The sequence below is a fragment of the Culex quinquefasciatus genome, chromosome 3, assembly GCF_015732765.1.
Source record: "Culex quinquefasciatus strain JHB chromosome 3, VPISU_Cqui_1.0_pri_paternal, whole genome shotgun sequence".
Classification (NCBI taxonomy): domain Eukaryota; kingdom Metazoa; phylum Arthropoda; class Insecta; order Diptera; family Culicidae; genus Culex; species Culex quinquefasciatus.
In genome coordinates this window covers 103,607,907-103,622,713 of record NC_051863.1, presented here as the reverse complement: position 1 = coordinate 103,622,713, position 14,807 = coordinate 103,607,907, and the positions used below count along the sequence as shown (strand labels likewise).

The 14,807-nt window shown below is 34.6% G+C and overlaps 2 protein-coding genes across 2 annotated transcripts; one reads left to right on the top strand and one right to left on the bottom strand.

Moving 5' to 3' along the window:
• The first annotated feature begins 181 nt into the window (after positions 1–181).
• On the top strand, positions 182–14,163 carry LOC6042899 (ras-related protein Rab-3). Its single transcript, XM_001853703.2, has 6 exons — positions 182–336; positions 519–833; positions 11,456–11,677; positions 11,739–11,857; positions 11,915–12,086; positions 12,148–14,163. Exons 3-6 carry the CDS (start codon positions 11,456–11,458, stop codon positions 12,292–12,294), a joined length of 660 nt encoding a protein of 219 aa, XP_001853751.1. The 5' UTR covers positions 182–336; positions 519–833; the 3' UTR covers positions 12,295–14,163.
• Positions 4,843–6,284, bottom strand: LOC6042898 (juvenile hormone acid O-methyltransferase). The gene is made up of 3 exons (XM_038262835.1): positions 5,817–6,284; positions 5,171–5,451; positions 4,843–5,102 (listed from the first exon to the last, which is right to left on the bottom strand). Exons 1-3 carry the CDS (start codon positions 6,188–6,190, stop codon positions 4,921–4,923), a joined length of 837 nt encoding a protein of 278 aa, XP_038118763.1. The 5' UTR covers positions 6,191–6,284; the 3' UTR covers positions 4,843–4,920.
• Positions 14,164–14,807: the final 644 nt, after the last annotated feature.

Genomic DNA, 14,807 nt, shown 5'->3' with positions numbered 1-14,807 from the left:
TGTAGTTTTAACCTATTTACCATGGTTGGGTTTTCTCCTTACGATTTTCAAAATTGCACCTCGGGAACAGTGCGAACCTACCGGTAATAGGAAGAACCATATGAACTGATTTCCCAGTGACTCCCACCAACGCATTTAGCCACCCTACAATTCGCCAAAACGATTAAGCTTAGCATATCATGGAGGCAATCATTTCGAACATTGCTGTGCGCATGTTCACATTTTGGGCTCTGTTTGTATGTGATCAATAAATGAATTCTGTTGCTGCAAGGCTAATGTCACTTGGAAGGCACAAGAAAAGTGTCGCTCGATAGTTTGTAAATTGTTCGATATCAGGTATATAAACAATTAATTGCAATACAAAAGTTATACCACTTCATTGAAAAACTTATATCTCTGGCATGTTATTTTTCCTTGATTTGATCTTACTTCTTCAGCCTTGCATTTTTCTCTGTATTATTTTTCATAGCATTGTAATACTTCATTCCTATGAATAACCTGTTTTTTTTTCTTTCCAGACTATCCGAAAATATCTCATGCGTCAATAGTACCAGTGAAATCAATCAGGAAGTGTAAATTAATCATTTGAAAAATATCTTTTTAAATTTTCACTCACTTGCAATTTATTGTGGGAGCTGTAGTGAACAAGTGCATGTATTGATTCTTCTGCGTAAATTTGCCACAAGTGAGCTTATCGTTTGAGTTTGCTTGTGTTATAATACAAGCAACAGCAACTACATTAAGTGAGAAATTGCAGATAAATTTGTTTAAAAAAACTACCCAAAGCTAATTATTCTACAGAACGGTTGCTGCTTGTTGCTGAGTTAACACAAGTAAGTACGAGTTCCGCAAAAATGTGAGCAAGTGTTCCAACAAAAGTGAAAGCCACTCAGTAAAAAATGTGAAACATCAAAGGCCGCTTTACTGCAATAGTTTTTGATACTAGCAATAAGTTCCGCTGATGAAACAGCAATCTTGTTCTTTTTTATTCTTTACGTCTCTAATGCAAAATGCTAATGAGCTGATGATCCATTATGATCGATTTTGTTAAACATATTGTGCAACGTCGTTCACTTTGCGAAATCCGATTTCCAACAAATAAAAATGAAGTAAAAATCGATATAGTGGAAATACATCTTATATTTAAGCGAATGCATTGGAAAATATTGCTAGACAGCAGAACTCGAAAATCTGCCACTTTAGGCCAAGGACAGTATAAAAAAATAGTAAAAGTGAATCAATAAAAAAAACAAGTTGTGTAATGTCGTGTAAAACGTCTCCGGAAGTAGGTAATGAATACATTAGCGCCACTTAGCAGTAGTTAGATATGAAGGAAATTATACTATTAGGTAAATTAATCAAGTTCAGTCATTTATTTCATTTATTTGTGATACCGATAATTGTTTATCAAGTTTTTGTTTCTGCTGTAGTATTTTTACATCATGAGCCTTATGGTTACTTAAATGTAATCTCTCTTAGATTATTCAGATTACGCAAGACATTGTTTAAAACTCAGAGAGATTAAATCTAATTCAAACCTCTTACGTGTTTAATATGTGCTATTCCTTAAACTTTTTTTACTGATATATAATTGTTTTTTCAACTTTGACTCTTATGATGAATTAATAACATTACTTTTTTTATGAGATCCAGCTTCTATTAACTATATACATAAAACTTCAGTAATTTTCGTGACGAATGGCCAAATTTCGGTTGAAGTCACCTTACTCTATAAACAACAGCAACTTATGTTCTAGGCTTTATTCAGAATCATCGGAAAAGTCTTTCAATTACCCTTTTAAAGATGAACACTAGGATGGTCCAAAACCGGCTACACAATGAAATCAAAAATTTGACTTATCAAATTTGAACTAGATCTCACCATGAGAACCCCATCTCCTAATTGAGGGCTTAGGCTTAGATTGTATTAGACAAATAGTAAAACTTCTACATATGTAGGTCAGTCGGATCGCGCACTGGACTAACAGAGATCTTAGTGTAAAATAGGTATTTAGCCTCTTCTTCTCTTGCCATAACTTCGCACCAGGAGACCCTGGAAAGGTTTGTTTTTAGTAATAGGCAAGATACTAGTCATTGGTAATAGCAAAAGTGGCCAAACGAAGGACATAACCATGATCCACGAGGTTTATATGATCTCAAAAGACTAGGCCAGTTGCAAAGTAACCGCCGACCTTACAAGTCGCATTCTCAACGCCAGTCCGCAGTTTGAGTGCGCGTCGCCGCTTTTTTTAAATGTGCACCGTAGACAAAAACAGTGTGGTTCTGGATTTTTGTCAACTCCAAACCCAACAAGCCCGAAGCTTGTAAAAAAATTCCTCGCAGACCTTCAAGTAAACCAAGAAAACTTGCGAGCATTGCAATTATGCAATAGAAGAAGAATAGCCGTGTTGCAGTTCGCCGACTCAGCAGTGGCCTCGTCCATCATCGACAAACCTCTGGTATATCAGGGTTGCAAAATCCCGATTTACCTTGACAACAACGCTACGGAAGTTCGTGTGCTTGACCTACCTCTAGGCATAAGCAATGACGACGTAGTAAAAGTGATGAGTAAATACGGCGAAATTTTGACCATCGCCAACGACCGCTGGATTAACTTCTGTTGCTGAAACAGCCAACGCCGAAATCAATCACTGTAAACAATGCTGCTGCAACAGTGACGATTATAGCCAAAAAATCGCTTTGCAAACTCAAAGCAAAGAACAAAAAATGTGCGGATTCAACTAAAAAGGTGAACCAAAAAAAGCAGTACACCACCGATTGAACCTGGGCCAAGTAGCAGCAGCAGCAGCAGTAAAAGCAACAACAGTAGTAAATCAGACCAACATCCAAAGCAAACAAGTCAAATTGACGAAGAAGACAACGATGGATTCGAGACCGTGCTTTCTAAGCACACTCGCAAAACCCGGAAGCGCTTACAAGCATATTTGGACACGGATGACGAATTGACAACAAAACGAAGAGAAATGGCTGAAGAAGAAACAACAGATGAAGAAGACGAAGATGTCATAAAAGCAAAATATTATAGGAATAAGTGTTATGAGATAACTGTTAAATCCCTCGAGGAAGATGACGAAGATAAAATTGAAGAACTTGATAATTTAAGATCCAAATTTTCCGCTAAATATTTGAAACATAGACAGAAATATTTAGAAAAAAGGCACAGTAATAATTATTGAAATATAGCCATACAAGTGATTTAAAACTCTGTAACCTTTCCTCTTCCACTATCCACCTTGAAGAGATGAATGCACAATGGTGTAAAGTCTCTAAAATAAAACAAAAAAAAAGACTAGGCCGAGTGATCTTTTCCCTTCTGGTTTCGATTACTTAGTAAAGGGAAGGTAATGTATCGACTTATGGAATGTTAACACACACACACACACACACACACACACACACACACACACACACACACACACACACACACACACACACACACACACACACACACACACACACACACACACACACACGTTTTTGCCGTTCTGAGGCGGGAACACACTAGCGTTTTTCCATTTTTTTTTAATTTTAATATTTGATAAGGCCGTTGCAAATATTTTTCAAAGTTTATGTCGCCCCCTTCAAAATTGGTCTGAAAAATCAGGGGGCAAAAAAATTTTTTTTCTCAAAAAACTTCAAAATTGTAATGGAAAAAAGTCTAATGAATTGAAAATAATTTGTAATGCATTTTCCTGCGTTTGAGGGTGCACAGTAGGGTGCCCAGAATATGGTACTTTTTCTCAAAACCTCGCTCCACACATATTGTTCCTTGAGCAATTTTAGGACTCTGGGCCAAATATGAACAAAATCGGTCAACATTAACTCATTGATACTCGAAGGTGTAGTTTGTATGGGAAAAATCGAACAAAATGTATGGAAAACCCAACTTTCTTATGGTTTGGTCTGCACGGTACGCTGCTTCCATCCAAATATTCTCAAAAGTGCTCTACAACTTTGTAGAACATACCAAAGCTGTAAAACTTGAACCTGAAAAGTTATTAGCGATTTAAAAAAGACATTTTTGCATGAAAAACATTTTTTTCATCAACTTTAGGCTCGAGTATCAATGGGTTAATCTCAACCAATTTCGCTCAAAATTTGCACAGATGCTTAAAATAACCCAATAAACTGTTTTTCGCTTGTGGAGCAGGGGGTCATTTTTTCTGGGCACCCTAGTGCACAGTAACCAAGGAAGTTGTTGTCTTCTTTTACCAAAATTTTCAAACTTACGGACCCAATCCTGCTAAAATCTGTTAGTAAAAATGGTCAAACTTTGTTGTAAATTACTATGAAGACAGTAATTTAGGGGATGAATAAAAAAATATATCGAAAGTTCCCGTAGTATTGAAATCTGGGTGCAAAAGCTATGGTTGATGTGTACCGTTAAAATTATATTTTGCATAATTGAGATATCGATCAATAATATTTTTTTTTTTTGTGAAATTCCATTCTACAGTACTGCAAAAAGTTTGCAGAATAATATTTCACCTATACTTCGATATTTTGAAAACTAAAGATTACAAAACATCTGGACAGGTGTAAAAAAAATTAAAACACTTTTTTCATTCAAATGTTAAAACCATGGACCCCCCCCCCCTTCTCCTCGACTTTGGCTAGAGTCGAGGGACATAAACTTCAAAAAATATTTGCAGCGGCCTAATCTAGAGAACATAGATTCTTATTTCGTAAGGCAGATGGATGTTATTTTTTTTAACAGCGAATAAGAACAAGTAAGGCTTTATGCAGAAATAAATAATGCGGGAATTTATTTCAAAATATTAAATAAGCCTGCAGAAGATGCATTACAGCAAACTGCTTTTATTCAAATGACGGCATAATTTATTTCTTAACATTCAGGAATAAATTACATGAAACAGAACCAGTATTATTAAGATTCGGTTACTTTGAAGCATAAACAATAACCAGTTTATACGGTGTTATAAATTTATAGTCATTAGCATCCTCGTGGCCATTCTTGTGATAAGCCATTTTTCTAACAATGTCAATGTAATCATCCATAAAATCTTCCTGCAAATCCAAAGGCATCCGCTCGCAGAACGGATTAACGGCCAATACAGCTCCTGCAAATATAAATTTAAACTCAATCGCAAGTAGGGCAGTATGACAACGTACACACGACTATACTTACGCTTTAAACTGTCAATTCCTTTATACTCGTAGATTCTGTCCATTATTTGTATCTTATATTTGTTAAAACCAACGGATGACAGTATTTTACCGATTTCTTCCGACGGATTCTCGCAGTATTGATATGGGGAGATAAATCTGTCTACATCGCTCATATACTTTTTCCACTTGTCTGTCTTCGACAGCTGATAATAAATATCAAATATTGGATTTCTTGCCAAAAATGTAAGCAAACAATCTCCTTCCGCTCTAAGAAGGTTGAAAATATTTGCAAAAGCAATACTGTAAAAAAGAAATTGGTTTAATGGAGAATGTGAGCATTTTAAACATATGTTATGTTTTCATCCGAAGATTAAAATAAACTCTACATTTCACTTATTCTAAATCAATTCTACTAGGGGAAATATAGCCTTTCTCGAACCATTTCCGGCTTATCAGGACTTTTATCATAAATTACAGCTTCCATAAAGTGTTTTTGACTATTTCAATGCTCAAATAAAAGTGAGCAAACAACGCTCCATTGTTGGTGCATCTGAAAATGTTGTTTGAATAGCGGAAAACTGCAAAAGCGATGAGAATACGTCGAAAGGGATAATGTGACGAAATGAGTATATTTCCCCTAGTAGGAGTTTTGTTGAAATACTAGCCTCTGGTTCCGAATCCAATGCAAGCAATAAAATGAGGTGATGTGATTAAATCTGCCCCATTTACTCATAAACTGTTGCACATCCCCACCAATGTCCAATCTGTCAAACGAGACATTTCTCCTGCCTGAATAAATTTTTCTAGCAAAGCGTACCATTTGCTCTGAAATATCAGTTCCAAGAATTATTACAAAATTTTGCGGTATCAAGGGAATCACAAAATCCACTAGCACATCACCACACCCGCTACCAACGTCCAAAAGAGAATCTTTGCCATCCTCTCTCCATTTAAGAAGGTGACCAAATTCATCAAGAATTTCTTCTGCATCTCTTCGCTGCAGACCGTTTGCCCGGTGATAGAGGTTGGGTTTATTCATGTCACTTTCACTTTGATGTTTTCTGTTCTTGATCTTGAAAATACTTTCACTGCCAAGCGGTGAGCCACCTAAGCTAACTGAAGATGCTTCAAACCGAAACGATCTAAGGTATCTGACCTAAGACACCACAGCTACGCTTGCTTTTATAAGCTTTCTTAGATCCATTCTACTGTCCAATCTGATAAAATGACAACGTGTTTTAAAATATGCTGTTTGCACCATTCACACATATTCAAATGATGAGAAAAGAAATTGTTAAAACTCATGTGATCTACATCTGAGGTTTGACGTCATCTTCTTAAAAATTTGGTCAAAACAACGAAAATTGCTGCATAACATGAATAAAACTTACAAAATGCGTGTTTCAATACAATTAGATTTGCCATACCTTAATAATTGCTTCATCATATTGCTTATCCCTTGTTCAATGAGACTTTCGCTTGAAAAATAAAGTAGCAGCTGCGTGTAAAAGGCCTGGGTGTAAAATATTTTTTTTCATTTTTGTATGAAATTCTGTAATATTACATCCTGAAATATGTAGCCCATCAGTATGGGAAACTTACTTGACCGAACTTAAGCTCACATATACGATTATCCTTTCCATTTTACATCGGTCTGATGGCCGAGCGGGCTAAAGCGCCAGTCCTAACTGTTGGTGCTGGGTTTGAGTCTCGTCGGTTGCAACTTTTTGTTTTGTGTTTACAAAAATTGTGCATGCAACGTGTAATATAAAGTGTCTTTTTTGACGAAGGTGATGTGCATGCTTTTGCATGCGATTTTACCATCAGATTTTTTGCTGTGTAATAAAGCCTGATAACATACTAATGAAGCCGACTTGGTCCTAACCAGGTCCAAGTATACACAAAAAAAGTTGAACATTTTGTTGGATCAATATTACCTCTTTTTTGAGTAATTTTACATAAAAATGTGAACCAGATGACAATTCATCAGAAACTGATTAAAATTCACTAGTTTGTGATGCAATATCAAACATTTTTTTGACACAGAATCTGTCACAATTTAATGATTGAATATTACCAAAAAAAAAAATCCTGTACCGAAAAGGAAAAAAAATATGAAAAAAAAAATCTACGAACACGAACATTCTACCGAACGACATCAGAAGTAAGGCTATCACAAATAACAAAACTATAACTATCTTATGTTCATGTTTATTAGCTAATTGCTATTTGTATTCAACGAACTTAGGAGGAATTTGACTCCGACCAAGGGAAGGGAGGGGAGCAAAAAAAACTTTCTAGTTTAATTTTCAGAACGATTAAACAAAAAGTATCACAGCATGCTTTTCACATTGTAGCAGTTATACAATTTGCAAAATATGAATGAATTAAAAATACCATTTCGTATTATTTTAAAAAGCTTAAAAAGTCTGAACTTATTTTGTGACTGATGCATGAAAATTCAAAAATCTGTATCTTTTGAAGAAATTTTTTGATCGATTAGGTGTCTTGTGCAAAGTTGTAGGTATGGATGAGGACTACACTGAAAAAATGATACATGGCACTAATTAAAAAAAAAAATTACTGCAACTATTTTCAAAAAAGTTACCTACGAATGGCTATAACTTGAAAACGGTTATCAAAATTTCACTAAAGTGCTTTTTGATTGCAAATTTGATTTTACATCGAAAAATGAAGTTAATTTTTGCGACCAATATTCGATTTAAAAAAAAAATCAGTATTGATTCAAAAACTCGGTCAAAGATTTTTGCACAATGTGGAAATTTCTGAAAAGTTGACCTCTAATGTCCCCTAAAACATATCAAAAAATGAAGAAAACATAAAAATTGTGTTTTTTTGCAAATCAAGTTTTTGTGACAAAAAGAAATAAAAATCACCAAAATAATTTTTAACCGTTTATTGTTTATTATTTTTTCCAGTGTAGTCTATCAATTTTTTTTTTCAAAGGATGCAGATTTTTGAATTTTTATGTATCATTTTGGATGGCCAAATTTGATTGGAAACTAATTATGCAAAATGGCTTCTTTGGGCATACCGGAAGTACCAAAAAATTTCAGCCGGATTAAAAAATACAAAAAATTAAATTAAAAGAAAAAGACCGATTTCGTAGAGAAATGCTCGGATAGAACAGACACAGATGAACAAAACTAGTGCATCGATTTCCAAAAATCAAGCTTTCAAATGATGTAAAACAGGGTTTGGCCCGCGGGCCAAACGTGGCCCGCGAGGTTATTTTGACAAAGAACTTTGTCCTAAGGTTTCTATACGTGGTGTCAATCCAAAATTTTCGCGAAGCGAAAACGTTACGTGACGAATTCCCCTCTCGGCAAATTTCCCCTCTATTTGCTGCACGCTGGTTGGATGAACGAACGTTTCCCAATCAGTCAATCGAGAGACGTGAGATTGATGTACCGTAAACCGGGGTGACTTTGATAGGATTTCAATTTGTTTTTAGAATATTTTCCAACAGGTTAGGTTTTTCTCAAGATTATTATTTATAAAACATGTACTGGGGTAGGCCACACAAAGTCCATGCACTATTTTGGAAAAAAAGTTTTTTCAATAGTGTTTAGAAAATAGCTACGTTAAAAATTCTTGGTTTAAAATCCGGGGTGACTTTGATAGTCATAGTTTTTCTTGTTTAAATCATATTTAAGATGTTCAAACTATATTTGTACGTTAAATGTACCATCACTAAAGTAGCTGATATAGTTTGTAAGAAAAAAATCAATGTTTATATTAAGTTAACTAAGTATATAAGCTTTTTGACAAAATACCTATAAATTTTAGGTAAAATTGTTAAAAAGTCTGAATTTTGCCTGAAATTTGTTAAAAATAGTTTTGTTTATAAAATTTAAATCGATAATTTTATACTGAATTCGAAGCACGAATCACAAGTTTTCACATTTTACATGAAATTTGTTCAACTGTATTTGCCTATAAATTTGGAAAAAATTTTAAATTGTGTTTCAAAAACACATATTATTTATTATTTACAAACTTATTTAACCTTCTCCTAGTGGAAAATTGTCCAAAGAATCCGAAAATGCATTCCGTTTTCCGATTAAAAATCATGTTCATTGAGAAAATCATGACACTTTGAGAAGTTTAAAATAATGACTTTCATCCACATTTTCTTAACTATAGTTAACTAACTTTATAAACTTTTCAAAAATTTATGAAAAGTTCTTCATGAGGTACTTTGAACACTTCTCTACCACGGTCAGTATGTTTCTGAACCATTCCTTACGTATTTTAATTGTACTCTTCATTTTGCGGAAAAATCGCAAACCTATCAAAGTCACCCCGGCTATCAAAGTCACCCCGTTTTACGGTATCTAAAATCACCCCCACTCCACCTCATAATTTTCGCATTGTCGACGAGGCAACAAAACGCGGCTCGGTAGGTCCCGAAAATTCATTCTATTGCTGGACGTCGACGAGATCACATCAGAAGCAGATGGCCTGGTGGCCCGGTAGCAGACGGCCTGGAGGTCCGGGAGCAGATGGCTTGGAGGCAAGGACCAGCTAAGTCATTCCAGTCGCGGGAGTCGATCATTGGAACTGGCCACCACCTGGACTGGCGTGGCCGGAGGCCCCGCGGATGTTCCGATGGGGGGACATTTGCCGGATCGTAAGAGTTGAGGCAATATGGGTATCAAACTTTATGGTTTTTGATACTGGACATGAAATTTGACATTTCGGCAGTAGTGGCCACAATCCGGAGTGGCCGGAGGCCCCGCGGATGTTCCGATGGGGGACATTTGCCGAAACGTAAGAGTTGGGGCAATTTGGGTTTTGATACTGGACATTAAAAGTTGCGTTTGGCCATTATCTGAAGTTAAGCAGTGAAAATAATTTGCTTATTAGGCAGGAAGTAATAAATAGATTACTGCGATGCACATTTTTGTGCCGCTGCGAAAATCGGTTTTGGAAATTTAGGAAAATTATTATGTAGTCAATTAAAGCCCTATAAAGGGCAGTTTTAATGTCAGCTACTCAAATTCCCTTGCAGCCTTGCAAAAACATTCCCGCATCTTGGTTACTTTCGAGTGGTGAAGGAAAGTCATTTGATTTCACCTCGATTTCTATTTCAGCTCCACTTGCCATTTCCGTCCTCTTAGTTCGATAGGACGTTAATTATGAGGGGAAATTTTGACCGGACATTCTAATCGAAAATTACAACAATCATCTTGCAAAGTTCTTTGTCATACTGGTCATGTGTAACATAACCACCTGCACCTTTTTTATGGCCCGTGGACCCATTTTGAATGATCATGTAAATTGGCCTTTGATCATTTGTATAATGATTTATTTATATTTTTTACATGAATGTTCATTCAAAACCTTTTTATGCATTTTTTTTTATTTTTGTCGATCCAAAACTAATGGTTTATTCATATTGTGATCCTTTTTATACGATACAAATATTACATTATAGTTACAATGTGAGCAAAAATATTTAGTGAAACTCAAGAAAACATTCATCAAACATTTTCGGAAATGATTTATGAAACGTTCAAATCTGACTTACTTTGTACTTATAATCCTTTTTTCCACCATTAGATTCAAACTCATAAAAGTTGGATAACGAATAACGAAACGAATGCTTGGCTATACGATCTGATTCAGGCAAAAATTATTGTTGAAATCGAAGGAATGAGGCTGCTGTCTTTCAAAATGTTTGGCAATGCACCGCACTTTTTTTTGTTAATATTGAATGTTAATTGTTGAAATTCTGGCATATAATTTATATTTTTACACATCTTTTATAAATATTTGCAGAGGACTAATAGTTGGACAGTAATTTTGCAACGATTTTTCATTTGTTACACTTAATTTAAAGATAAACACATTTTTATCAGATTTTATGTCATTATTTTCAATAGAATACATGCAATTCCCATAAATATACAAACACATTCAACTTATTCCCATTTTTTCCCAGAACTATTAAAACAATAAAACTAATTTAAACTGTAATTTTTTGTTTTGTATTATTTTCAAATAGCAAAAATTTCAAAATATAACAGATATTTTAATTAACTACAACTTATTGATGTAATTTTTAGTCATTTAAATTAAAATAACGAAATTTATTTTTTTAATTCACTATATTGTACATTTGGCCCGCAAGCTAATTTGAGTTTCAAATTTGGCCCGGCATCCCGATATAGACTGTAGTCTCGATTCGCTCCAGATTTCATGAATTTATGTAGAATCTGTTTTTCAACAAGCCAAAATGTATACTAGCGTGTAACAATGTGTACTTCCTTATTCTCAGATGGCTGCCGGAGACCCAAAATGGCAAAAAGATGCCTCGGACCAAAACTTCGACTACATGTTCAAGCTGCTCATCATCGGAAATTCTAGTGTAGGAAAAACAAGTTTTCTTTTCCGATACGCTGATGACTCGTTTACTTCCGCGTTTGTATCGACGGTAGGAATTGATTTTAAGGTGAAAACGGTTTTTCGACATGATAAACGCGTTAAGCTGCAAATTTGGGTAAGTTCTGTTGAGGAAATGAGAATGTGGTGAATGTATTTATGCAATTCTATTGATTCAGGATACTGCCGGACAGGAACGCTACCGCACAATCACTACTGCTTACTATCGGGGAGCGATGGGTTTCATTCTTATGTATGATATCACTAACGAGGAGAGTTTCAACTCTGTCCAAGATTGGTAATTTTGCATCAATGGTGTGATGATTACTTGATATAATTCTTGATCAAATTACAGGGTGACTCAGATCAAAACCTACTCGTGGGATAATGCACAAGTTATTCTGGTAGGAAACAAATGCGATATGGAAGATGAACGTGTTATATCGTTCGAACGAGGAAAGCAACTTGCTGATCAGCTTGGGGTTGAGTTCTTCGAAACTTCAGCCAAAGAAAATGTCAATGTTAAGGTATTTTCGTCAACAGAATCTTTCAAAATCCTTATATAATTTTGCATTGCTTCCTCCACAGAACGTTTTCGAGAGACTGGTGGACATTATCTGCGACAAGATGTCTGAGAGCTTAGACTCTGATCCAGCCTTGGTTGCCGGCGGCCAAAAAGGACAAAGACTTACAGATCAGCCCCAAGGTCCACCAAACGCAAATTGCAACTGCTAAAAACACTTTGTACCGTGAAATCAACAGTGAGTCGTACTAAACAGACTTACGAATACATAATTACTAGGATACCCCACATACTGAGACACAAACGGTAAAGCGCTCCTTTTATTACTGAAAATCAATATAAAGTACGTGTGAAAAAAGTACGTTACGCACTCGGCAAATTGCAAACATTCTTAAATTGGAGGAATGGTCACATGATTGTTAAGCAGACCTAATAATGTTTTGTTGTATACTACAGCCATACTCCGATTTTATCATCTCTGAAACATCACGCATTTTATTTCAAGTTTATTTCTGTAGGATTAAAATAATAAAAAAAATATTATTATGTATTTTTTTTCTTCAATAGAGCGGACAACAGTCCGATACCTTTGATTAAGGTTGATAAAATCGGAACATCTCTGTATTTTGTCGAACATTGATTAAATCTACAATTTTATCCATGTAGCACTGTATAAAAAACCATATGATGTTGTTTACCAGATACGCTGATCTGTTTTGAGCTGTAATTTGAAGACAAAGTTAAGCTTAGTATTATATCATGTGAAATATATGATGCAGGATACAAACACGAATAATTAACGAATTTATGTTTAAAATTGAGCATATAAGCTAATCAGATATTGTGAAACGCATAATTATTACACATGTTGTCATTCCACATAGCGATCAATAGAACAACAAAGACGGTCTCGATATCCAAGAAAGATTTATATGGAACCAGGTAAGAGTGGACTTAAGCGATACCTTCATTATTGCAAAAGGCGACTAAAACGTTATTGATTACCACTTTTTTTTCATTTTCTTCAAACGAAAAGTTATTTGATCAGAAGAAAACTAGATGATGATCGAAACCAAATAAGAATATTGAGTAAATCGATATGAAACAAACAATCTTTGTTTAATTGAGCGTCAGTGCCAACAACTGGATCTGTCCGAAAAATGCGATGATCAAAGCTAATACAGTCAAATTTCAAAATAAGTTACTCTACTCGAAAATAGAGCAAATAAATGAATATTCTTTATGGGATTGAATTGGATGTCGAGCTCGAATATCCTATACTATATATTTTCACGGAAAGAACTTAATGCTTTTCAACAATGAGGTAATAAAATAGAAACAAAAATCCCTTTGAACCGTACAGTATTTCTCCTATCATTTTTATGTTTTGCAACATTTAAAGAAGCTTTGAATATAATTCAGGTGTAGAAAATATATCAGCGTAAAAGAGACGCACTTTGCCATTAAAATCTAAACGATCGAGTTCATGAACCTAATTAAATTTCATTTTAGAATATGTAATTGCTAAGTTTGTAGACATAGTTAAAACAGATTTTTTTAAATATTTCCTTAGTTTTGTACTTATGATTTCGTTTGAATTGCCTTTATTAATCAAAATAATTATAGTTAGACTAAGTGGTAAAAGTATGCTTTTTATCAGCTAATCAGGCTTAATAATCTTACAATAACTAATTTCATCAACTATGATTTCGTTAACTAACAATACCCAAAATTCAGTCTTTAAGTGATAATCCAGTAGAATTTTGATTCAACACTGAAATGATTTAGTAGAATTTGATGTTTCAAAATTACACGGCATGTAAAGTATGTTTTGAAAATCCTAGCAGAATGTATGAGTATAAAAAGTATAAAGGTACAGTTTAGTTCTTGACACACACTTGATCTGGAAACATAAATTCCCTGTGTACACAAGAAAAACTTTCCCAAGCATTTAAGAATGAATAGAACAATTAACGTATAAACGTAAAAATGATCAGACATAATTAAATTACCTTTATTGTTGTAACAAAACTACATATACATAATAAAACAAAGAAATATAACGAAATAACGATTACTCATTGTGCTATTTTTTATTTTTTTTGAAAAGAAATTCCAGGGTCTACATGTTTACCCGGGCATGTGGGAATAACAAAACGAAGATCATTACTATTTTTGTTATTAGAAAATCGTGATCATCGGTAATGAGAAGAAAAAATAATAACATCCCCAACACTTAGTCTAAACAATTTTATTGAAAAGAACTTATGAGAGAGTAAGACAATAACTAAGAACTCAAAGCATGCAATGTGGAAAATTACCATTGATCGCGTGATTAATGTGATATTCCAACTTATAAAAACAATCAACAGTTATAACCTAATTTTTAATTATTTTTATTTTGCAGAAATTTTATCCAAAACTTTATAAAAAAAAGGCCAGTTGATTTTTGTAAATCATTGATAAACCCTTAAGGCGTCAGCCAATGTTAACTGATTTTATTCTGATTTTATTGTGCAGTCCGTCGCCCCCGAAGACCAAAACTTTTTCCAGAAATTAAAATTGTAATTATTACATTTCGCTGTCCCGTCCCAGATGGGACGAGGGACGGGGGATGAGGGCAACTCCTAAATCCTCACCCCTTCCTGCTTGTTTGATAACCCACAAGGTTTGGCCTTCGAGAGGCAACTGGATGGCGTCTTCGCTGACTCGTCAGGCAGCACTG

What these genes read in the sequence shown, in the direction of transcription:
- LOC6042899 (XM_001853703.2), top strand. Translation starts at nt 11,456, where the DNA reads ATGGCTGCCGGAGACCCAAAATGGCAAAAAGATGCCTCGGACCAAAAC. An exon ending in TTCAACTCTGTCCAAGATTG is followed by an intron (nt 11,858 to 11,914) that starts GTAATTTTGCAT and finishes ATCAAATTACAG; the next exon opens with GGTGACTCAGATCAAAACCT. An exon ending in AAGAAAATGTCAATGTTAAG is followed by an intron (nt 12,087 to 12,147) that starts GTATTTTCGTCA and finishes CTTCCTCCACAG; the next exon opens with AACGTTTTCGAGAGACTGGT.
- LOC6042898 (XM_038262835.1), bottom strand. Translation starts at nt 6,190, where the DNA reads ATGAATAAACCCAACCTCTATCACCGGGCAAACGGTCTGCAGCGAAGA. An exon ending in CATTGGATTCGGAACCAGAG is followed by an intron (nt 5,452 to 5,816) that starts GCTAGTATTTCA and finishes TCTTTTTTACAG; the next exon opens with TATTGCTTTTGCAAATATTT. An exon ending in AGGAATTGACAGTTTAAAGC is followed by an intron (nt 5,103 to 5,170) that starts GTAAGTATAGTC and finishes TTATATTTGCAG; the next exon opens with GAGCTGTATTGGCCGTTAAT.